Raw genomic sequence first — 26,937 nt, 5'->3', positions numbered from 1 at the left:
ATTTGAGTCTCTGATTTGGTAGGAGGGCTTTTCAAAAAGGGAGGCTCGTAAAGGGTGCTTTTTTTATATAATGAATTACAAAAAAAAATCTTTATTGAATTTCAAACACAATCATATTTACAATACCTATCAACTATGAACGGTTGTAAAAATTTCAACTACATTCTAATAAAATAATAAAATACGATAAAAATATTGATTTCCTTGTAAAAAAAATTGCCACCATTTTCCAAAATGGCAGCTACCTTTAATATTGGAACCTTCTGTATTTCATGGTCTGTTTAAGATATAAATGCGATTTTAACTCTTTTTTGTTCTTTGCATATTCTCTATAAACTTATTCGTATATGAGCTACAGGATGCGGAATGTATACAGCAAGCCTTTTTTCCATAAGTGTAACACGTTACGTTGTAACTCCCAAATGAGTAGTTTTTAAGAGAAAATGTCAAAATTAAAAATGTCTTAAAATTGCATTTGAATTATAAAACAATCATAAACCACAGGGTGTTCCATAAGAAATAACAAAGTTGTCAGCCATATTGGAAAATGGCAAACATATTTTTAAAATTGGAAATCATCCCAAAAAACATCTAAAAAGTAAAGGGGAGTGCTCCATAAGAAGTCAACTCTATAACTCATAATAAAAAAGGTGAGTTTCAACGCTATTGGTTCACTTTACGTGAGACATCCTACAGGGTGTCCCGTAAGAACAGCCAAACTCCAGAAAATGGTTCTATGGGTCAAAATAATAAGAAAATCAAGAATAAATTATTTCCCAAAATCACTTCGTTAACTAGATATTTGTCATTTTGTTTTTTACACATAAACAGTATTTTATCTTTGAATTTTTTAACCGATCATTATGTAACTTGGTATGTATGTTGAGGTAAAATAGACTCTCGTTAGAAAAAGAATGATCTTAATCCAATTAAAAATTTAAAAATGGCGGCCATTTAAATGTTTTTAAATTTAAATTGCAAAAAATGACTAATTTTATGAACTTCATTTAGCTTTTAAAATGATGAAAATAAAAAAAATGAAATATCATCGATTTTTAGTTGTAAAATGAGGCAAACCTGAATAGCGAAGCCTTGATCTTAATAATTTTACAACCAAAAATAGTTATAATTTAGTTATTTTTATTCAATCTTATTGAGCTTGGTGTCGTTTGATAGGGAATTTTAAAACCTAAATAAAAGTTTTCATTACATTTTTCATAAAAATTGCCTTTTTTGCAATTTAAATTTAAAATATTTAAATGGCCACCATTTTAAAATTCTTTATTGGATTAAGATAATTTATGGGTGTCCATGGGTTTTCTCCATTTAAAAAACAATTTTTGTAGAATTTTAAGAAAAAATCAAATTTACCCCTCAATATCTCCTGAACCAATTATTGTAGATAGGTATTGTATGGTATCATTTTGTTCGAAGTTTAATGTAGATTATTTTTGTAATTCATTGTATTTTAAGAAAAACTCGCCGTTTTTAAAGGTATTTGCAAAAAAGTAAAAAAGTTCTATTTTCACCCCATTTTCTTTAAACCCTACTTCCCAAATCCGTCACTCAAATCAGTGTAACTTTTTTACACATATTAAGGGAGGTCTATTGAACAATTTGGCACTCATTAGAAACCTTTTCTATGGGTGTCCATGGTTTTTCTCCATTTAAAAAACAATTTTTTTAGAATTTTAAGAAAAAATCACATTTACCCCCCAAAATTTCCTGAACCGTTCATAGTAGATAGGTATTGTATGGTATCATTTTGTTTGAAATTTAATGTAGATTATTTTTGTAATTAATTGTATTTTAAGAAAAACTCGCCGTTTTTGAGGTATTTGCAAAAAAGTAAAAAAAGTCCTATTTTCACCCCATTTTCTTTAAACCCTACTTCCCAAATCCGACACTCAAATCAGTGTAACTTTTTTACACATATTAAGGGAGGTATATTGAACAATTTGGCACTCAATAGAAACTTTTTTTATGGGTGTCCATGGGTTTTCTCCATTTAAAAAACAATTTTTTTTTAGAATTTTAAGAAAAAATCACATTTACCCCTCAATATCTCCTGAACCGTTCATTGTAGATAGGTATTGTATGGTATCATTTTGTTCGAAATTTAATGTAGATTATTTTTGTAATTCATTGTATTTTAAGAAAAACTCACAGTTTTTGAGGTATTTGCAAAAAAGTAAAAAAAGTCCTATTTTCACCCCATTTTCACCCCCTCCCCCCCAAACCCGACACTCAAATCAGTGTAACTTTTTTTTACATATTGAGGGAAGTGTATTCAACAATTTGGCACTGGTTTGAAACTTTTTTTTTTGATGTCCCGGTTTAGGTCTAATTGCACCGTACTACCTGGCCTATTCTATGACATGTATACTTAATGGCAATAAACTATTTGAATTTGAATCTCCCGGCTGTTTGCCATTAGAACCGAATGAATTGCGGTACAGTGAATGAAGGAATTAAATATTATACATATATTCCTCATAATGAATGACAGCAAGATTAAATAAAATACATAACAATTATTAAATAGGCTATAATTAGAAAATACTTTTCTGAATTGAGCTATGACATTAAATTAAAGTTATTGATCCTGCACGGTGTATGTGTAAAACCTTTGGGTTGTAAATTACGTCCTGACATCAAAATGCCAATATCCTGTGCTGTTGAATGTATAATAATTCTTTTAACTACGGGAAAATAGATGGAGTTTTTTTTTATATTACAGGAAAGCTTAGTTATAACAACTGAAGTTAGTAATTTTCAGTGTTGGGAAGTAGCGCGCTACAAGTAGCGACGCTACAGTAGCGCGCTACTTTTTTTGTAGCGTTAGCTGTAGCTACGCTACTTTTCAAATTTTGTAGCTAGGGCAGTAGCGAGCTACTTTTTTTAAGTAGTTGTAGCGGAATATTAACTACTTTCCTCGCTACTTATATATTTCTTGAACTAGTGATTTTTATCACAACCTTACTCTTAACGTCTTTTGAACTTAAGTTTCAAAATAAAATAGGCTTAACTACTTGTGTGAAGCCAAAATCTAGACGCGGCTGTTTTATAATTTTTCTTTGCAGTTTTGCATAGACACAGAGGCCAAAGAGTATTGATTATGTTGATGTTAAAGACATTTTTCACTTTCATTCCTTTAATTCACTACTCTATGGCCACTCTATCAGACCTAACCGCTCGACGCAGACAACGTTTCAAAACTATTAGAACAGAACCACGAACAGAACTCTAGTTACAGGCTATTGAACGTTTGTGAGTTTGACAGCTGTTGGAGTTGACACTACAATTAATTGTAAATTATTTTTTAATTTGTACCAATCAATCGTTTTAACTTGGTTTTTCAATGGAAACCAAGTTAAAAGTTTCAGGATCTTCAAATGATGAAAAGGCTGGTCCATCAAACCGCTACTGATTGTGATTCATCACAAGCCCTTCCTTGGTCGGCATATGAAGATTTTTTAAAATTTAATAAAGTAAACGAAAAGGGGAATTGTCTAATGAAATGTAAGATGTGTTTGAACTGCATGTACGACTTTAAGTCTTTGTGATAGGCCTAACTAAGACTTTGATGGAATGAAAGTGGAACTAAGTTAAGAGATGTTTATTATGGATTCGTCTAAAAGTCTATAGGCTATTTAGGATGTCATCTTAGGGCTCTTTGCTTGGTTAGTTAAGTTTTAACAATATAGGCTAGATAGGTTTGAGTAAAAATTATTTTTGTAGGCCTATTTATTTTATTCCATGTTGATGGCCCCTGGATTACTTTATATGACTATAATAATGGTACAATACCTCGTTAAGTAGTCCAAATGATGATTGAGGTTAGAAACCTACATGTTTCGCCGTAAATACGGCATTGTCAGGGTTACAAAAACGAAGACATCGATGTCACACGCACACAATAAATACACGGATACGAACATTTAATTACGGAAAGACAAAGTAAACATTTAATTGACATTGATAGGCCTATCACACGCACACGACACGGACGGTCCCGGCGCAGGTAGTAGACTGCAGTCATCGTTTTTGTAACCCTGACGATGCCGTATTTACGGCGAAACATGTAGGTTTCTAACCTCAATCATCATTTGGACTACTTGACGAGGTATTGTACCATTATTATAGTTATTTATTTTAGCCTATTCATTATTATAATAGTGCCATATATTTATTTTTTGTTATGTCAGTTGCTTTTTTTATTGACGTTTTTCAACCCTTTTTTAATTGGCAACCATCCAACCCTTTCTAATGATTTGAGAATACTAAGTCCGAGATGTTAACCGTTAGGCTGGCGACACATCCAGTTTATTTTTAATTGGAAATGTTAAGAAATCTCCATATTTAACCTTATTTAAACCCGGTATAGACCCAGTAAATGGTGGAGTAGACTGCCATATGAGATTTGAATATGCTTATGTGTTCAATGTTCATTATGAAGCCATTTTTAAGCTAGGATGTAAGATGTTGTGTTGATTCAATAAAAACCTAATTTAAGTTTAGTTACAGGGATTCAGTTAAAGCATCTAAAAAGTCAATTTGATTTTACTACATCAAGTAGAGTTTCAGCAATAATGTACCAAATAAAACACATCCTACGGTAAAAAATATATATTTGAAAAAGTAGCTAAAATTGTAGCATTGTACATTTCATTGTAGCTGTAGTTGTAGCTAGCTACTTATTTGGATATGTAGCTGTAGCTGTAGCTAAGCTACTTTTTTGAAAATGTAGCAGTAGCTGTAGCTAGCTACATTTTAAAAGTAGCTTCCCCAACACTGGTAATTTTACACGCATATGAGTTTAGGCTATTAGCCCGACTTATCGTAATCGTAACTGTACTCCTGGACAGGCCTAGACAATTATCCATACCTTGGTTAAAAGTGGACTTCTATAAGCCTAGGTAATTAATTATTTACTTATTATTATAGTTGTGACTGGATGTATGTATAGGCTTGGCTTGGCAATCAAATAACAGTATTTACATAGGATAGGCTACTGATTTGAAATTACTGATTTGTTCACAAATACCAACTTTACCAACCCGTACCAACCTTAAATTTGCTGTACCGCAGACCCCTAATATATATATACTAGCTGTACCCGTGGGCTTTGCCCCGTTTTACTTCATTAGTGAGCTTGTTCGCATGGCTCAATCACGTCCTGGTTGAAGTTTGTTCGCTACGCTCACTCACCTTTAGGTTGAAGCTCGTTCGCTGCGCTCACTTGCCTTCAGGTTAGCTCGTTCGCTACGCTAACTCGCCACCAGGTTGAAGTACGTTCGCTACGCTCACGCACCTTTTGGTTGCAAATTAGCTGTTGTCATAAATTTAAAAAAATAATAGTGCTCCACCCTGTTGGTAATCCTTGTAACTTTAATGCTATTGAACATCATAGAACAGAACCAACTTGTGTAATTGAAACAGCTGTTAAGATTCATTAATTCCATTTAAATATGAGTACTCATAAGGTTAAAATGGGAAACTCCAGAGCTACTGGGGCGGAGCCCGAGAGTCCGATCAGAATAAAAACAACTTAAGATTTCCTATTTAATGCCTAAAGAATCAGTGTACCAAATGTAAGCCTCCTAGGAAAATGGGAAGTGGGAGAATTAGTGATGAGTGAGTGAGTGAGTGAATGAGTGAGTCAGTCAGGCAGTGAGGGCTTTGCCTTTTATATATATAGATATACATATATAAAATACCCTTGACGCAGCAAACCTGCAGACTAAGCAAATTTCCATTTACCTGGCTGGATTTCTACTAAAATATTCCCTAAAAATTGTCAGATTTATTTCCTATTTAATTAACATTAATTTTAGCGATTAACTAGGTTTGCTGCTAGAGGGAAGATATTGAGATGTGTTTTTTTATTGCAATGTCGATAGCTTAGTATTAAATAAACAAAATTTCCAAATTTGGTTTAAATATATCCATAAACAAGCAAACTACAACAATTTATTTATACTCCATAAGAATAACATAGGAATTTTAAATGTTCATTTTTTTTATCTCCGTAATTGTTGGGGATACAACAACACTTCAATATACAAAATTATAAATTTTTTTAAGCTCTACAAAATGGTTTGGAGAGAAATTATGATTTTTTTTTGTTTTTAGGGTCAAAAATGGGAAAAATTAATTTTTACCCCATAAAACCCCGTTCCCATAGTCCGATTATGCTGGTTCACGAACTCGTTTGAATAAACGCAGGTTTACACGTTTGTACCAAATTTCATCAAAATCGGATCATTTTTGGTGGAGTTATCACGCTAACGGACACATAGGCCTATATAAATAATATATATACAGGGTGTTCAAAAAAGGTGGGGACATATTTTACCTAGTGATTTCTTGGGTCAAAATAAAGAGAAAATCAGGAATAACATTTTTTCCAAAATCGCTCGTTAACCAGATATCCGTCATTTTGTATTTTTTACATAAACATTTTCCCCTTTTAATATTTTCAACCGATCTTTATGAAACTTTGTATGTATGTTAAGGTAGACGAGACCCGTGTCATAAAAAAAGTTCATCTCGATTCAATTTAAAATTTCAAAATGGCGGCCATTTAAAACTTTTAAACTCAAATTACTCGAAAATGACTGGTTTTATGAAAAAATGCCAAAAACGATTTTATTTAGAATTTTTTATTACCTATCAAACGGTACCAAGTTCAAAAAGATCGAATAAGAAATAGCTGAAATATTACGATTTTTAGTTGTAAAATGGGGTAAACCTGACTAGCTTCTGCCATATTCTACCCCATTTTACAAATAAAAATCGTAATATTTCAGCTATTTCTTATTCGAGCTTTTTGAACTTGGTATAGTTTGATAGGGAATCAAAACTGCTAAATAAAAGTGTCCTTGACATTTTTTCATAACATTAGCCGTTTTTGAGTAATTTAAGTTAAAAAAATTCAAATGGCCGCCATTTTGAAATTTTAAATTGAATCAAGATGAATTCTTTTTCTAACATTGGTCTTAACTACCTTAACCTACATACCAAGTTTTATAAAGATCGGTTGAAAAAATCAAAATTGTTATGAAAAAAATACAAAAAAATACAATATCTGGTTAACGAAGCGATTTTGGAAAAAATGTTATTCTTGATTTTCTCTTTATTTTGACCCAAGGAATCACTAGGTAAAATATGTCCCCACCTTTTTTGAACCCCCTGTATACATACAAATTCGAACGGATGGTGTTTTTGGCCTCTGGGGACCACAAAACGAAAAAGTAAATCGGTCCCGGGTCCAAGTCTTACCATGAGACCTAAGGTAATAGCTTATTCCCTTCGAACGGATGGTGTTTTTGGCCTCTAGGGACCTCAAAACGAAAAAGTAAATCGGTCCCGGGTCCAAGTCTTACCATGAGACCTAAGGTAATAGCTTATGCCTTATATGGGAAATTTGCTAAAATTGAACGAATGGTGTTTTTGGTCTCTGAGGTCATCTAAATGAAAAAGTAAATCGGTCCCGGGCCTAGGTCTTACCATGAGACCTACGGTAATAGGCTACTTCCCAATAGGGAAATTCGCTAAGAGCTGCCACAAGTTTAGATTATTTGACACAAATGTTTTAGCAATGGGAAGTGGATTCAGATTCCTCACCACAAATCTAGAGTTGATTTTTTGAAGTATCTGTTTCTCAATGAGAACCATGGCCTCCCCTTTCCGCTTCTTTATTCGCTTCTTCTCAAGTTTCTTGCAGGCGTACATTTTGCCCGTGGCTCGCACCTGACAAGCACATACCTCACCAAACCCCCCCTTGCCCAGCACTCGGTACATGCGGAACGTCTTGTATGTCACGGGCTGGCTGCAACATTGTAACATGAGGCTCAGTTAACTAATAACAATATTTAAAAACAAAAACTTTATGGAACATATAGTATATGTAAGTATAGTACAGTAGAACTTAAACTATACGAATAGACATAGACATAGAAATACTTTATTTGCAAAAAACATTCCATACATGTCATAACATTTAGAATAGGTGCATTGTCAAAATTAAATCCATACATAAAATATTTAACATTAAAATTTAACTTAAAATTAAACATTTAAAATTAAAAATTAAAAAAAATTCTAAATTGTAGTTCTGTAAAAATCTTCAATTAAGTAAAAAGCCTTGTCAATAAGTAAATTATCCGTCTCTTTAAATTTGGTTTTGCTTAATGACTTATAGCATGGCGGAAGCACATTGCACAATCTCAGCCCAGCATACAATGGAGATTTTTCATTAGGGTCAAACGAATATATTTTCATTTCAGGTTTGTATTATTAATGTATTGTTTCTGGTAGCTCATTTTTAACTGAATTCCATATTTTTATGTCTAGTAGAAAATTTAATAATATTTGTTTTTTCAACATTAAGTTTTAACCCATTTTCTAAAAACCATTGCTGCATATCCTCTACCACACTTTGCAGAGAGAAGTAAACATTTCAGTTGTATTATTATTTTTGATCAAAGCAGTAGTGTCATCGGCAAAAAGAATTAGTTCTTTATTAAAAGCTTTTAGAAGATCATTAATGTAAATAAGAAAAAAAGTGGGCCCAATACTGAGCCTTGGGGAACACCTATGGATATAATTTCCCATGGTGAATAATGTTTGTTGTTATCTTCTAAAATTAAAGTTATTTGTTTTCTTTCAGAAAGGTAAGATTGTATTAAAGAAAAGCAACTTCCCCCAATCCCATAATCATAAAGTTTCAGCAACAGGAGTGAGTGATCCATACAATCAAAAGCCTTAGACAGGTCACAGAAAACACCTGCTGTGGCCTGAGACCTGTCCAAGGCCTCTGCAATCTCATTAACAAACTGAGTGAGAGCAGAAACTGTGCTTAAGTTTTTTTGGAAACCAAATTGTTTATTGTAAAATAAATTATTACTTTCAAAATAATTAACTAGTCTACAGCTTATTAATTTTTCAAATATTTTTAGAAAAATTACTTAATACTGATACTGGACGGTAGTTATTAATATATTAATATATAATAAATTTAGACGATACCACATTAGGATAATCAGATATTCAGATAGTTACCAAAGTATCTAACTATATTTTTTTCTAAGTATATTTTATAGAAAATAAGCTAAGTCAAGCAGAGCTTTTATTTACTATTGTGAACACAGAACGCGCCTGCAAAGTGTCCACAGTCAAAAGTGCACACTTTTGCCTAGATCGCCGAGGACAATGATGATGTCTACAAGACCATGAATGAAGATTTTGCCATGATTGTCAGGTGAAAGAACCAAGTTCATACGGACATCCATAGACTTGGCACTACACTTCAAGCATGAAGATAAAAGATATAAAGAAAGCATGGAAAACGCATGGATGGCAGACCACAGTCTCTCGCTTGCTTTGAGCAAAACAGAAATCGTGATTTTGACAAAAAAACGGATTGACACCATCGTGCCGTTGAGGTTCAAACCGTTCGTTCTGCCAAGTATCTTGGGGTCATGGTAGACAGCAAGCTTAGCTGGCGGGATCAGATCTTCCGTACAGCGGACAAGCCGGTTGATGGCCAATGTCGGAGGGCCTCGGTCCAGTCGTAGAAGGCTGTTAATGTCTTCGGTCCTTTCCGTACTCTTGTACGGTGCGGAGGTGTGGGCAGACGCACTAAATAAGGAGGCATACAGGATGCGGCTCGCCCGAGTGCAGCGTCAGGCAGCACTGAGGGTAGCATCTGCCTACCGAACAGTGTCAGAGCCCGCCGTCCTGGTGGTTGCTGGAGTCATCCCCGTTAAACTTTTGGCGGCGGAGAGAAAGGCAATTTACCGGCGCCGTGGGGAGGACGAGGCACGAACAGAGGAACGCACCCGCACGTACCAGCTGTGGCAGGAGGGCTGGGAACAGGAGACACGGGGACGCTGGACCAGGCGACTGATACAGCAAGTCCAACCTTGGGTTAATCGGCGGTACGGAGAGGTGGACTTCTACCTCACCCAATTTCTGACGGGACACGGCTTTTTCCGGTCGTACCTGTTCAGGATGGGCAAAGCCGTGTCACCCGATTGCATATACTGCCCAGGCATTCTCGATGACGTGGAACATACATTTTTCCACTGCCAGCGCTGGGAAAGGCCCCGCCTGGAGGCTCAACAGTTAGTAGGACTGCTGTCGGTGGACACGGTCATACCGATGATGACGGAGGGTGAGGACAATTGGACGTGTGTGTCACATTACATCCAGGGTATTCTCCGCACCAAGAAGCTCGACCTTGACCGGGATGTGGTGTAGGTCATAAAGAATGTAAATGCCAGAAACGGTGCGAGCCCTGAGGGCTTAGGCCACATGTTGGCCTGACTTGAAGTAATGTGACAAACAATTCCAGGTCTGTGTCCAACAGAGTAGAGGGGTTTTTTTTAGTGATTAGTCTGATAATTTCAGGAGTCTCACACTACAGGCTGGCTACCTGTGGGCATAAAAGCATTTTCCCTCCTCTCCCTAAAAAAAAACAAAAACAAAAACTACACTTCAAGCAATAGAATACATAACAAAAAGTATACCAGTAGGGGCGGTACAAATTCGGTTCGGTACAGCCTATTATAATAATAAATTACTTATCATAATCAACTGTAGTTGGTTCTGAGCACTTAAAAGTCTTATCAGATGTTTGTTTACGATCTTCATAATTTATTACTAGGGTGATGATGCTATAATTGTTGTATTCAACACTTCCAAGAACTGTTGAGTTTTATCACTTTTATTCCTTTACGACTTTCCCCAATTCTATTTTATCATCAAAAGAATAGGTTTATGATAACTGTAAATTTTATCTCTAACTCAGTCAGTATTTTCGTGAATATTCAATTTGCCGCTGGCCATTGCCTACTGCCATAAAACTGTTTATGGCTTCATATTAAAGTTGTAACTAATCTACAATCTTATTTTACAAGTTAAATAATTTGTTATGAATATTTTATCTTTCTATTGATGAAACTACAAGCTAGTAGTAGTAGTTGTTGTTTGCATAATTTTTTTCTCGGTCTTAAATTATGTCATTGCATGTTCTGTATCTTGTCTTGTATTGTTGGATGTGGCTGTTAAGGTTTAAATGTTTTTTGTTTCCTATATTTTTTTATTGTGTTGAAGGTACTTTATGCAATCTAAATCTTATGAACTAGAATTATGATAGTGATTTTGCTACCCTCATTGTAACCTAGGCCTACTCAATTTATATAGGCCATCCTAAATAATTAGGTCTAGGCCTGGGTCTTTTGACTCTTTGGAAGATCTTTAAAATATACTAAGAAATTGGATTGAGTCTGAAATAATGAACTAATGATTGATATGTGTGGATGTTAACTTTGTACATGAAAATACAATAATATTACTCTGTGGTAATCCAAATTTTAGTTAAAGAAAAAACTTTTCAATAGATGTATCCATCTTATAATTAGTTTTCAAGCTGATAAAAAAGATGCTCTTTACCATTACTTCATCATAACACCCTGTTTTTCATTGTCATCTGTTGAATGTGAATAGCTGTCAACTACACTGTTTTTGTACTGAATGCTTTTGTATGTTTTTAAAAGTTTAAAATACAACTAGACATTGTATTGGTTGGAAATAATTTTTATCATGCTATTCAAAGTATCTCAGAGTAAAATAGGTTAAAATAAATAAATAGTAAATAAATAAATAAGTAAATAGGTAAAGCCTTTATCTTAACTGTAATTTTTCTTGACACAATCCTCGTAGGAGTAAAAGGTTTTAATAATGTATGGTACAGTAATTGTTGTTAGAAAACCATGAATGTAGGATACTATCCATTTTCATAGTAATGACAATGTATTAAAATTAAAAATAATGGTTCAAATACAGATCTGAGAAGAAAACCGCAAAAATACGGGTAGCCGCGTACCGTACCGATTTTGTACCAAGAACCGAGGTACAAAATATTGTACCGTACCGAACCGTACCGACCTTAAATTGTCTGTACCGCAGACCCCTATATACCAGGCATTGTCAGTGAGGTTCAACAGCTATTTAACTGTCAATGAGGTAAATAACTTCTTGATCAGCATTGTACGTGTTATTAAATTTACGGAAAGTAAATAAAAGAAACGTCTTATAACACTTAAAATATATATTTACGCTTATACTGTTACTCACAAGACAGTAAATATACAAAAAAGATGGTAAGTGGTGATCGATTTCGATTGGATACTCCAATCATCATCAGACCCAATATGCGAATGACAAGAATCTTGAATGGCGTCCCTACTTATACCCTATTGGCTACCGGAAGCACCGGCCAATACATTTTTATAAGTACAACTGGAATCAAAATGTATTTGTTCATTAATCAACTTATTTCTATCTTTACATTTTTCCTTATAAATATACAATTCTTCCCAAGCATTCATATCCTTTCTTACAATTCTTTAAAATATCTAGACTATCCTCCATTTTTCCTAGTGAGTGCCCATTTTGTAACAGGTGTTGTGCGACATTTGATCTTTCCGGTCTGTTGTTCCTCCACGCAGATATGTGGTTTTTGAAGCGGTTAATGAAGTTCACAGTCTGTCCAATGTAGAAGCTATCACAATCGTTACAATTGATTTTATAGATGCCCAAAGTGTCGAATTTGTTACAATCTTCTATTTTTGGATACAGTATTTTACTCATGGTGTTCTGAGTCCTGTATGCTATTGAAACTCCGTATTTCTTGAATCTGTTAGCAGTCCTTTGTGTTGTAGTCCCGGTGTAGCTAAATGTGATATATCTGGTGTTTTCCTCTTTTATCTCTTCTAATGTTGTTCTGCTGTGTAGTGTATTCTGTCTATCGATTTTCCTCCTCGTCTTCCTTGCGATGTCCTCTATCGTCTTGGTTCGAAATCCATTCACTCGAGCGATCTTCTTAATGGTGTCCAGTTCTTTTTCCCTATTGGCTTGGCTAAGTGGGATCTTATAGGCTCGGTACAGCATAGATCTAAAGGCTGCGGTCTTGTGGATTGTCGGATGGATAGACTTGTTGTTGATCGTAGTGTCCGTTTGCGTAGGTTTCCTGTATATGTCAAACTCTATCTTGCTGTCTTTTCTCTCTAATGTGAGGTCCAGGAAGTTGATCTCTTTGTTTTTTTCAAACTCGTTGGTAAAGGTGAGGTTCGGGTGGTGGCTGTTTAGTGTCTGCATCATCATTTCGTGCTCCTGCTCCTGGGCTTGTCTGAAGATAACAAGAATGTTGTCTACATATCTAACATACAGTTTTACATCATGATTCTTTCTTAAATTCATTAACATTTCTTTTTCCTGATGCTGTAAAAATATTTCTGACAAAATTGCCGAAAGTGGACTTCCCATAGCTAAACCATGTTTGTTCGTAAAATCTATTGTTAAATCTAAAATAATTTTGATTCAAAACAGTCACAAGCAATTTTACAATCTGATTGACATATTCATCGTCTAAACTATTCTGTAAGAGCCTACATTTAACAAGATCTACAGTTTCGGATACAGGTATGTTAGTGTACAGATTTGTGATATCAAATGAGAATAGCCTACTAGTTGGCAACGAAATCAAAATTTGTTAATCTTATCTTACAAATCGGCAACAAAAAGTTTACGTAGGAGACGCAAAGTCTGCTGCTACCGAGGTGATGTATGGAGTACCACAGGGGTCGGTTTGGGTCCGTTTCTGTTTTTAATAATGGTAAATGACTTGCCCGAAAACATATCTGCAAAAACAATCATGTTTGCGGACGATGCGACTTTTTTTGCATCTGGAAAAAATCATGAGGTCTTGTCTAACCAAATGAATACTGTAGTTTTAAAAGAAGCATCTGAGTGGTATGCTGCAAACAAATTCCTTCTTAATGTAAATAAAACACAGAACATGACTTTTTCTTTAGATTTAACCACTCTTAAAAAGGTAGACAATGATGTGAGTGTTAAACTTCTAGGGTTTTATCTGGACCAAAAGTTAGGATGGGATGATCATGTTGCAAAAACCTGTTCAAAACTATCAAGGGTGGTTATTAATATGTTAAGATGTCTGAAAAGTAAGCTTCCATGTAAATGTCTTCGATCATGTTATTTTGCTTTCTTTCAAAGTTTGTTGCTTTATGGTTTGTTGTATTGGGGTAATAGCTCAAAAGTTGAGGATGTGTTAAAGGTTAAAAAAAAGCTGTTAGGATCTTGGCAAACGCAGTTTCTCCAGAGCACTGTAGACCACTGTTTAAACAACTTAAAATCGCCACTGTTGTAAATATGTATATTTTTATTTGTCTAGTCTATGTGAAACGTAATTTAAAAAATCTTACGCTGTCAAATCAGGTCCATGACCACTTTACCAGGACAAGTCACACAATATTTATTGATAGATTTAGGCTTAGTAAAACCTCAAAATCTTTTAAAGTCATGAGTGTTAGGCTGTTTAACAAACTACCTCCTAAAGGACAAACAGCAAAACAAGACATTTTTAGTAAAACCTTTTTTGACTGGCTTGTAGAAAATCCATTCTACCATGTTGATGAGTTTTTAAATATGTCATTGCAAGACTCAATTCTGTGTTTCAAGTAGTAAGTTAATTTTGACAATCATGTTGAATGTGACTTAATTTAGGCTATTTTAAATGTGACACTGTCTATTACATGTATTATGTTTAACGACAATAAAAGATTCTATTCTATTCTATTCTATTCAAATCTATATCTATGTTCTTTACACGTTCAACAAATTCATAACTATTCTTTACATTATATACATATTCTAATTCTAAATCATTGCTGAGCTTACTTGCTAACATTTTTGAAACATTGTAGGTAGGAGCACATTTAAAGTTAACTAATGGTCTGGTACATTCTTCTTGTGTATTTTTGGGATCCCTTTCATCACGGGCGCTTTAGAATTTAGGATGTTCATCTTCTGTCGACATTCTTCGGGAATCACTCTGGTGCATCTCTTCACGACGTCGGACAGCTCTCTTCTGCGTTGGATCCTTTTTCAGCTCTTTGAAGTTATTTTCTTTGATGAAATCTTCCGTCTTCTTTACATATTCTTCTTTTCCGAGCACTACGATGGCGTTGCTTTTGTAAGCAAACTATCTCAGAGCTACAACCAAATCACAGAGCTATTCAAATCACATTGTTTAAATCTGTTTCACAACGATTGAGCTATTCTCTTCCATACATATAAACTTAAAATATCCATATATATTTTAAGTGTTATAAGACGTTTCTTTTATTTACTTTCCGTAATGAGGTAAGATGAAGTAGTATTATTGACTAAGGCTGGATTATAAACAGTGCAAAAGCATCTTGGGGTTTTGAATAACTATCTCCCCTTGAAATCAAGCCATCATGACATTATGAAATTTGTAAAAATTTGTAAAAACTAAAACTGTATTTTAGTAATAATTAACACAATTTTTTTTACTATTTTAGTAGAATTCTGTCTGTTAACGACTTTTAGGCCAAGGGTAAGGTTTGATAGCTAGATTACCTTTAGCAAAGTCACGAGACCTTATGGTGACCATGGTGGAAGTAAATAAGGTGTGCTACTCAGCCGGACGAGTTTGAGACCGTTCTGCGCATCGCGATGTGACGTCACCTTGGGGGCAAACCGCTTCGCGCGCGTATATAGCTCAGCGTGACACTGCTCTATTAACATCAACATTTTGAACTGTTAGAATTGAGGATAAATTATGAAACTTGACATGGACATCAACTATAAGTGGACGATGCGTGTTGTGAAAAATAGTTTGTTATTTTTAAAAAATTAAGCGTGAAATCACTCTTTATATTTGGCCTTTCTTAAAACTAAACATGTTAAAGTTAGTCGGCTACCAAATCACGTACTATTTGGTTAGAAGCATTTGACCAGCGATAAAGTTTTAGATAAAGATCCAAATTTAACTTTTCTTCAAACTAAATACCGTTAGATGCGTTATTTCCTGAGATATGCTAAGTTATATGAGCGCGTGATCGGAGCGCGTGCTGCGAGTCGAGTCAGTTGCCAAGTACTGCATTAATCACACATTGCCATCCAACAAATAATGTAGTTTCATGAATATAGTATCAGTGATGTTTTTATTACTGTATTTATATTTTTATGTGAAAAATTGTTGTTCTGTTGACTTCAGTGTGTTTTCCCCCGTTTCAATATGGGTTATTTCGTAATAGTTCACAGAGAATATATAATATTGTCTCCTCTGTGAATAGGGCTAACGTTGCCAAATTGCATTTAAAGTATTGCAAATCGTTGTTGATTAGTTAAAACCAAAGTTTGCAAATAGTGGTTTAAATAATAAATGATGTTTAACGCAAAGGAATGTATTTAACGTAGTATATATAATAAAATGTACTCTGTTAAAAAATAAGTTGGTGATTAAGCATTGTATTTATAATCAGGTTAAAATATAAAATAGTTTCACTCTTGTAATACCATGATAAAAAAAATGTGATATTCCAGTTTAATTCGACAGCTAGGATCCTATTTCACTGGGGTTGTTATCTATGTCGCAACTTTGGCTCGGATGCGGGGGATGATCACGTGTTGTTTGTTTTGTTTTTGTTTCTGTGTTTACAGCGAGTTGCAGTAGATGTCAGTTTTCCATAGGGCACACATCTTTCTACAAAAATGCCCCATTGTGCAGTGTACGGTTGTTGTAATAGTTCAAAAAGTATGAAAACACAACCAAACGTGCGATATTTTAGTTTTCCTCAACAAGAGGATTTGTGCCGACAGTGGGTTTTTTCTTGCGGAAGGAAAGACCAGTTCAATGTAAAACATGGTATGTAAATTATATTATTCTTTGGTGCATATAAGACATAATTTTAATATACAAAGGCTACTGAAAACTAGTTATTTTATTGTAAAAAATACCTTTACAAAACTTTGTTATTAGAGATCAGTTATAATTTAAATTCATGGTTATTTTGTTCTCTTTTTGGTACTGCAGCTAAATATGTTCCACTACAGTTTTTTAAAACCTATCCAGTAGTTTACTAATATCAAAACTAAGTAATTAATAAACAATGTATATTCGGATAACTTTGCACTGTGGTCCTAACTAAATGGTACTAACTAATAAATTTGTTTACATTATTTTTTTATCGCGAGAATAAATTCACAACATTTTGATAAAAACTCCTTTCAAAAACCTTTACGACAAGTACTATTGGGATATTCTCCAAGAAAACAAAGAAGGCTTACCAAGGATGCACTGCCAACTTTGAACTTGTTTAAAGAAACTAAAACTGTGTCGGTCGAAAGGAAAAAGAGACTGGAAGCAAGAGATAGTAGGAGAGAAGTACAGCATATTTTAGAAGAATCCATGTAAGTAATTTGATTTTAAATCTGTTTAAATTCTGTTTAAACAGCCAAAGTGTTAAAATTTAAATGTACTAAGGTAAATTAATAAATTTAAATAAAAAATTTAAAAATAAATTTTAATTTAATAATTTAAATGTAAATATTAACACAGTTGAAAATAGTAAATACAGTGAGCACGCAACTTCGATATCGAAGTTATATAGTGTTAATGTAACCTGTTTGCGCAAAAACATTAGCATAATTAAAATAAATAAAGGAGTTCACACGCAGCACGCTGACGTACCGACAAAACAAAAAAATGATATAAGGATTAAACATAGTAATTACATTTGTATTTTTTTTCTAGACCGATAGAAGACTGTACAGATAAAGAACATATCATTTGTGATATTAACCAAGAAACTTATAGGCTACATCAATAATTGATAAAAATCAAGAAAGTAAATTGTCGGGAAGTGGAAATAAGAATGCAGATGAATTGGACAGGTAAAGTCTGACGCATGATATTTTAAACTTTTGTCTACAATTTTTAATATAACTCCTTTTTTCATTACACAGTCCAACATAAACTTTACTTAAAATACTACAGAAATCAGTAAAACTAACTTTCTTGTAAACTGAACTCGTTTACTTTTAAAACATTTCAATTTGTCTTAAATAAGAATTTCAACCTTTTTTACTTTATACATTTTTACGATAAGGTCATTTCACGTGAAATGTAATCATAATAATAACATAATAATAACAACTATTTGGAAGTAATTATTTTGATATTTATTCAAATCACAAGAAGACGAACAAGACGTAGTTGGCAAGCTCAAATCAAAAATTGAACAGCTTGAAAAGAATTTGAAAATGGTTGAGGAGGAGAGAGACTCGCTTTCTCAAAAGTTAAAAGACTCTGAAACACAAAAAGTTAGATTGCTAGAAGAACTAAAAAATGTAAAAAAACACAATCAATTTGAAATTGAAAGTAGAGTTCGATCGATTTTATCCTCACTATTTACTGAGGGTCAAATCAAATCCCTGATGTCTCGAAAAAAAAAGAAGGGTAAAGTGGAACATAGACGATTATACAGCGGCAATCTCTCTTAGAAGTGTTAGCCCTAAAGCGTATAGATACCTTAGAGAAAAAATGAATTTCCCTCTTCCAGCATTAAGCACCCTTAGAAAATGGGCATTAAAAACATTTGACTTAGAAGAGGGAGTTTTAAAAGACGTCTTAAAAATATTACAAAGCAATTCGAAGACATTAACAGAAATTGAACGTCTTACTGTATTATCTTATGACGAAATGCATTTATCAGAAGAGGTTGGATACGACAGAACAAAAGAACACATTCTAGGTCCTTGTCAAGCTGTGCAAGTTGTTTTTGCTCGCGGATTAGTTGGGAAATGGAAACAACCTATTTATTACAAGTTTGACCAATCCATGACAGCAACTATAATAAAAGACATTGTACAACAGTTGGAAGTTATTGGCTATCCAGTTATAGGGATAGTAAGTGACATGGGGGGTTCAAACCAATGTGTGTGGCGAGAGCTAAATATTAAGCCCGATTCGCCCTATTTTGCAAACCCTCACGACCAAAATAGAAACGTTTATTATTTTGCCGACGTTCCCCATTTGATCAAACTTTTAAGGAACCATCAAACTTTTAAGGAACCATTTCATTGACGATGGATTGGAAGTCATTGACATGGGAGTTATTGAAAAGAAAATAATAGAAGACCTGTTGTTACTTGAAAGTAAAAGTGAATAAAAGATTACGCATAAACTGTCACATAATCACTTGACAGTTAAAGGGTCCCAGCGCCAATGTGTGTGGCCAGCAACACAATTATTTTCAAACACCACAGCAAAAGCGATGCAATGGCTCGGTGAACGGTGGTCTAATAGGTTCTCCAGGTTTGTGGAGTTTCGGTAGTCCTCTGAATTTTGGAGCATTTGGTTTGATTGTTCTGCAGTGAAATTTTTGATTGTCTGCTAATATTGTCGATTTGTTGATGACTTTTTTTATGCGTTCGTGGAAGGATTTTTTTGGATCTGACTGTAACTTTATAATGTTGTTTTCATCGAAGAAACTCATTATTTTATTATGGTGATCATTATTGTTTACTATTACCACTGTGTTTCCTTTATCTGCCTTTGTTATAGTTGCGTTTGATTCGTGAAGTTTGGTTTTTATGTTATTCAAAGTTTGGAGTTGAGATCGTGCTGTTTTGTTTTTTGGTTTTTTAATGTGTTTCATCAATTTATTGTGAGTGAGGATTCTGGTTTGATTTTGGGTTTCTTTAGGTAGAGTTTGGATGGTTGACTCAAAATCTATTATAAGGTTGGAGTCATTGTTTTGGGGAATACTGTGTTTCAAACCTTTGTTAAGGAGGTCTTTTTCGTCATCGTTAAAAGCTATTTCAGTTTTGTTTATTAGTCGTGGATAGAATTCATGATCTGAGAATTGTTGTGATGAATCAGGTTTTTGGCTACGTAGCAGTTTTTCAAGTTTTTTGTTTTGAATATTTTGCTTTCCTTTTATTTTGTTTTTAAGCCAAACGTCAATGTTTTCTAGGAGGGATTCTATTTCTATAAAATCCAGACATTTGAAAAGTTCTAGGTGTAGTTTAGCTAGTTCAGTGTTTAGATGATGAGTTTTTCTGTAGAGTGAATTTATTTCGTTGCCTAGCCAAGTTTTTTCAGCTGCTTTTTTGGCTAGTTGAGCTGATTCTGATTTGTTGTTTATTTTTACCTGGATGTAATTTGGTATGATTTGGTTGTCTTTGCAGTATTTATTGTATTTGATGTCCTCTAGGGTTGTATATATTCCTGTCGAAATTGATTTTGTTAACTGGTTCATTTCATCCAAGACTTTGTTTTGATATAATTAAATCTAAGGCTTACCTTACGATCCAATTTTTTATATAGTGGAGACCTAGATTTCTACGTCGAAACGTTATCGTCAGTCCTTTGTCTCATAGGTTAGCTAAACTTCTTGTTTGCCATCTCTTGCTTGAGATATTGTCGATTTGGTATAATTTACACACACATTGATCACAAATAAATATTTACAAAGACATAAATGGAAACAACATTGATACATGGCCATGATCTCGTCTTTATCAAACCTAACCTCCGAAGTTGGGATGTGCCGGTGTGATGACATTCGCTTCTAGCAGCATGGTCTTATCACTCCATAGAGTTGTATTTTTTGCAAACTGGTGTTTGATAATGGTTGACAAGAGACATGTGAGAACAATTTTAGATGTGAGGAGTAAACGAGGGGCAGAGTGCGATACTGACCATAACTTAGTACTAGCCATGAGTCGCCAAAGGCTTAAGGTTGAGAAACGAAACGTTTATAAAATAACAGAAAAGATTTGTTTTGATTAATGTAAGGCAAAAGAATTTAGAGTGAGTGTTGCTAATAGGTTCTCTGTTTTAGAAGATTTAGAGGAGGGTGATAATGAAACACGGGTAGAGACACTATGGCAAACCTTCAAGTCTACTATTAAAGAATCAGCCAAAGATGTTTTTGTGGAAAAAAGACGGGTAAAAAAGCCTTGGTTCAACAAAGAGTGTGAAGATTTGGTTGTAAAAAGAAAGGAAGCAAAAATTAAACTCTTAAAATGCAAAACTACTGAAGCAAGGGAAGCATATAAAGAAATCAATGCCAAAGTCAACAAAACTCTAAAAACGGAAAAGAGAAAGTTCATAAACAATAAACTAATAAAAGCAGAACAAGATTTGACAGCGAATAACACTAGAGATTTTCACAGGACTGTGCGGTTTTTTCAAAAAGGCTTCAGTCCCAAAGTACTGGGAGTGAAAGATAAAAATGGCAATGTTGTGGGAGACATGAAAACTGTCCTGAAAACATGGAAAAACTATTTTGAAGATTTGCTCAACTCAGAGGTCACGAGTATGGATGACGAGCAAGAAGACAATTCAACAAGAGAAAATGAAGAAGTAGAAGGGCCTACACTGAATGAAATTGAAAACGTTCTAAAAACACTGAAAAATGGAAAGGCACCTGGAGAAGATGGAATTCCTATTGAAGTAATCAAGTACGGCGGAAGACCACTTATACAGTTTCTACAGAAGTTGATAGGAAAAGTCTGGAACTTGGAAACGATGCCTAAAGAGTGGCAGGAGGCAGTTATTGTACCTCTTCACAAGAAGGGGGATAAGTTAGAGTGTGCCAACTACAGAGGAATATCACTACTGAACTGTACATACAAAATATTGTCCAAAATTATTTTAAATAGGTTGAAAATGTATGGAGAGGAAGTTATAGGAGAGCACCAAGCAGGATTTATGAAGGGAAAGTTGACAACAGACCAGATATTTATCATGAAAGAGCTGGCCTCAAAATACTGGGAATATAACAAAGATCTATATGTTCTGTTTATTGATTTTAAGAAAGCTTATGATAGCATTACAAGATCAAAACTATGGTCAATATTAAGAAAAAGTAATGTTCCAGAAAAGATTATAAGGTTGACAAAGATGTGTGTGGAGGGTTCAAGAGGTAAAGTTAGGATAGAGAAAGAACTTACAGACACTTTTGACATCAATACTGGGGTAAGACAAGGAGATGGACTGTCTCCTCTTCTGTTCAACTTTGCCCTTGAAGACGCCTTGAAAGCAACCAGATCTATTCAGTTGGGTGCGAATATTGAAGGACAAATCAATGTACTGGCTTTTGCCGATGATGTAGCATTATTGTTTGAAAAGAAAAATGACCTAAAAGTATTAGCTGAAGCCTTCATAACAGAAGCAGGAAAGGTAGGGTTACAAGTGAATGAAGATAAAACAAAATTTATGAAGATAGGAAGGCAGGCAGAACATGTGACCTCAACACTGGAATGTTTGAGTTATAAATTTTCTGTCACAGAAGAATTTAAATATTTGGGTGTGATAATAAACAGCCAGAATAAGATGGATCAGGAAATACAAGCTAGATTGAATGGAGCTGATAGATGCTATTGGAGCTTATCAAAACTTTTGAAAAGCAGACTCCTGTCAAGAAACACCAAGGTTCGAATATATCTGGCAATAATCCAACCTGTTCTTCTCTACGGTTCGGAAGTATGGACCCTCACAAAGAACATAGAGAGAAAAAACGGGCAGAAGTTTCCGCCAGCGTTTTAAAGAACATCTCCCTAAAAAGAACTCAGTCAGCTCATCAACCTATTCCGAACATCTAATTTCAGAAAACCATTCCTACACCTCAATAGATGCCAACTTAGAGATCTTACATAAAGCCCCCAAAAGTAACAAGCTAAATACAATAGAACATTTTCATATATATAACGCTACCAAATCAGACCCATCCCTCATACTAAATGACCAAAGAAACTTCGCCACTAACATCATGTTCGATTCATTAATTGAAATAAGAAATAAATAATACAATACAATATTATCAAACACCAGTTTGCAAAAAATACAACTCTATGGAGTGATAAGACCATGCTGCTAGAAGCGAATGTCATCACACCGGCACATCCCAACTTCGGAGGTTAGGTTTGATAAAGACGAGATCATGGCCATGTATCAATGTTGTTTCCATTTATGTCTTTGTAAATATTTATTTGTGATCAATGTGTGTGTAAATTATACCAAATCGACAATATCTCAAGCAAGAGATAGCAAACAAGAAGTTTAGCTAACCTATGAGACAAAGGACTGACGATAACGTTTCGACGTAGAAACCTAGGTCTCCACTATATAAAAAATTGGATCGTAAGGTAAGCCTTAGATTTAATTATATCAAAACAAAGTCTTGGATGAAATGAACCAGTTAACAAAATCAATTTCGACAGGAATATATACAACCCTAGAGGACATCAAATACAATAAATACTGCAAAGACAACCAAATCATACCAAATTACATCCAGGTAAAAATAAACAACAAATCAGAATCAGCTCAACTAGCCAAAAAAGCAGCTGAAAAAACTTGGCTAGGCAACGAAATAAATTCACTCTACAGAAAAACTCATCATCTAAACACTGAACTAGCTAAACTACACCTAGAACTTTTCAAATGTCTGGATTTTATAGAAATAGAATCCCTCCTAGAAAACATTGACGTTTGGCTTAAAAACAAAATAAAAGGAAAGCAAAATATTCAAAACAAAAAACTTGAAAAACTGCTACGTAGCCAAAAACCTGATTCATCACAACAATTCTCAGATCATGAATTCTATCCACGACTAATAAACAAAACTGAAATAGCTTTTAACGATGACGAAAAAGACCTCCTTAACAAAGGCTTGAAACACAGTATTCCCCAAAACAATGACTCCAACCTTATAATAGATTTCGAGTCAACCATCCAAACTCTACCTAAAGAAACCCAAAATCAAACCAGAATCCTCACTCACAATAAATTGATGAAACACATTAAAAAACCAAAAAACAAAACAGCACGATCTCAACTCCAAACTTTGAATAACATAAAAACCAAACTTCACGAATCAAACGCAACTATAACAAAGGCAGATAAAGGAAACACAGTGGTAATAGTAAACAATAATGATCACCATAATAAAATAACGAGTTTCTTCGATGAAAACAACATTATAAAGTTACAGTCAGATCCAACAAAATCCTTCCACGAACGCATAAAAAAAGTCATCAACAAATCGACAATATTAGCAGACAATCAAAAATTTCACTGCAGAACAATCAAACCAAATGCTCCAAAATTCAGAGGACTACCGAAACTCCACAAACCTGGAGAACCTATTAGACCACTGGTAAACTCCATAAATTCTCCATCCTACAGACTCTCAAAACTACTTGACAGAATAATCCGTCAAGAAATAAAACTGAAACTGAGCAATGATAGATCCCTAAAAAACTCGCTAGATTTGATAGATAAACTAAAAAACAACAAAATTCCTGAAACAGCTTTGCTAGCATCATTTGATGTAAAGAACCTCTACACAAACATACCTATAAAAGAAACAATTGAAATACTTAGAGAAAATCTAGTACAACAGGGAATTAGAGACACCGCCTATATCAACGACCTCACGAATCTAATAGAAACAGTCCTGGAACAAAACTACTTCGAATATAATAACGAATTCTTTTCCCAAAACACAGGTCTAGCCATGGGTTCTCCCCTATCAGCAGTAATGTCCGAAATATTCCTAAACCACATTGAAAATTCCGAAATCCTGAATGATGAAAAGAACAGACATACCACTAAAATATTAGAATACCACAGATATGCTGACGACATCATAGTCGCATTCCAAGGCAATAAAAGACAACTCGATGTCCTTCTGAAATACATGAACAACGTCCACTCAAAACTAAAGTTCACCCTAGAAATAGAATCTGAAAAAATCCCTTAACTACCTAGATTTAACCATTACCAGAACAAAAAACAACTTCAGCTTTAATATTTATAGAAAACCAACTGCCACAGACCACGTAATACATGCCCATTCAAACCATCCAACCCAACACAAACTCGCAGCATTCCATAGTATGATATATAGGCTTACAAATGTCCCACTTAATGAAGAGAACTACAATAAAGAGATGAACATCATTAAACAAATAGCTGTTAACAATGGTTATCACCCAACCCTTATCTCAAAGATTTTAATGAAACAAACGAAACCAAAGAAAACAAGAGCCCAAAGCTAATAAAGAATTTGTGACTACAACCTACCACGGAAAAATAAACAATTCATTCCATAAAATCTTAGAAGAACAGGGACTCAAAGTTGCCTACAGATCGACTAACAACCTCGGGAGCTTGCTAAATAAAAAGCAAGTGACAACTGTAGACAACTACGAAGGTACGGGGGTCTACAAATTAACTTGTGGCTCTTGCCCCAAATTTTATATTGGACAAACGGGCAGAAGTTTCCGCCAGCGTTTTAAAGAACATCTCCCTAAAAAGAACTCAGTCAGCTCATCAACCTATTCCGAACATCTAATTTCAGAAAACCATTCCTACACCTCAATAGATGCCAACTTAGAGATCTTACATAAAGCCCCCAAAAGTAACAAGCTAAATACAATAGAACATTTTCATATATATAACGCTACCAAATCAGACCCATCCCTCATACTAAATGACCAAAGAAACTTCGCCGCTAACATCATGTTCGATTCATTAATTGAAATAAGAAATAAATAATACAATACAATATTATCAAACACCTTACTTACTCTTACTCTAACTCCTGTGGCCACACAAATCCAAGGAGATTTTTGGCCTCGCCAACAAGGTGCCTCCATCTTTCTCTATCTTCTACCTCGTCCAACTCTGCGCCCAGTCTTCCGATGTCTTCAGCAACCTGGTCATCCCATCTAAATCTCGGTCTCCCCAGTGGGCGTCTTCCTTCAGGCTTTCCCCTCCACACTCTTCTTATACTGCTGCATTCTTCTCTTCTTCTAACATGCACAAGCCATCTGACTCTCCTACTTCTAATTAAAGCTACAATATCAGGTCTTTTATAAAGGTCCCTTAACTCTTTATTCTTTCTAATCCTCCACGCCCCATCTTCCAAAGTTGGTCTGTATATTCTCCTCAGTATTTTATTCTCAAAAGTTATTAATTTTCTCTCTATGTTCTTTGTGAGGGTCCATACTTCCGAACCGTAGAGAAGAACAGGTTGGATTATTGCCAGATATATTCGAACCTTGGTGTTTCTTGACAGGAGTCTGCTTTTCAAAAGTTTTGATAAGCTCCAATAGCATCTATCAGCTCCATTCAATCTAGCTTGTATTTCCTGATCCATCTTATTCTGGCTGTTTATTATCACACCCAAATATTTAAATTCTTCTATGACAGAAAATTTATAACTCAAACATTCCAGTGTTGAGGTCACATGTTCTGCCTGCCTTCCTATCTTCATAAATTTTGTTTTATCTTCATTCACTTGTAACCCTACCTTTCCTGCTTCTGTTATAAAGGCTTCAGCTAATACTTTTAGGTCATTTTTCTTTTCAGCCAATAAGGCTACATCATCGGCAAAAGCCAGTACATTGATTTGTCCTTCAATATTCGCACCCAACTGAATAGATCTGGTTGCTTTCAAGGCGTCTTCAAGGGCAAAGTTGAACAGAAGAGGAGACAGTCCATCTCCTTGTCTTACCCCAGTATTGATGTCAAAAGTGTCTGTAAGTTCTCTCTCTATCCTAACTTTACCTCTTGAACCCTCCACACACATCTTTGTCAACCTTATAATCTTTTCTGGAACATTACTTTTTCTTAATATTGACCATAGTTTTGATCTTGTAATGCTATCATAAGCTTTCTTAAAATCAATAAACAGAACATATAGATCTTTGTTATATTCCCAGTATTTTGAGGCCAGCTCTTTCATGATAAATATCTGGTCTGCCATTTTAAAGCTATTATTTTCACAAAATAGGTTTGGGATCTAATAATAATTACCCTAGTAATAAAAAAAGAAGTTGTAAAGGAATAAAAGTGATACAACTTTTATGAGATAGCTGCTGAGTCAACAGTTCTTGGAAGTACTTGACTTGACACTTGATTGTCGTGATAAAATATTAATGGGTTTGAGATTGCTAATGGGATTTTTATTGCATAATTACTCTGGTAATAAATTATTAAAATGTAAACAAACATCTGAT

At 34.5% G+C, this 26,937-nt stretch overlaps 1 protein-coding gene across 2 annotated transcripts in view; it reads right to left on the bottom strand.

Moving 5' to 3' along the window:
- Nucleotides 1-26,937, bottom strand: part of LOC128984948 (G protein-coupled receptor kinase 2) — a 193,470-nt gene that overhangs the window by 78,670 nt on the left and 87,863 nt on the right. For both annotated transcript variants that reach the window (XM_054404321.1, XM_054404327.1), the window contains exon 6: nucleotides 7,630-7,834. In XM_054404321.1, coding sequence (XP_054260296.1) covers nucleotides 7,630-7,834 — 205 coding nt within the window. The remainder of the gene's footprint in view (nucleotides 1-7,629; nucleotides 7,835-26,937) is intronic.

Source organism: Macrosteles quadrilineatus, unplaced genomic scaffold, assembly GCF_028750875.1.
Source record: "Macrosteles quadrilineatus isolate MER2022 unplaced genomic scaffold, UCM_ALF_1.0 Scaffold_1__1_contigs__length_201487025, whole genome shotgun sequence".
Taxonomy (NCBI): Eukaryota; Metazoa; Arthropoda; class Insecta; order Hemiptera; family Cicadellidae; genus Macrosteles; species Macrosteles quadrilineatus.
Note: the sequence above shows the minus strand (reverse complement) of the source record. Positions and strands in the feature narration are given on the sequence as shown.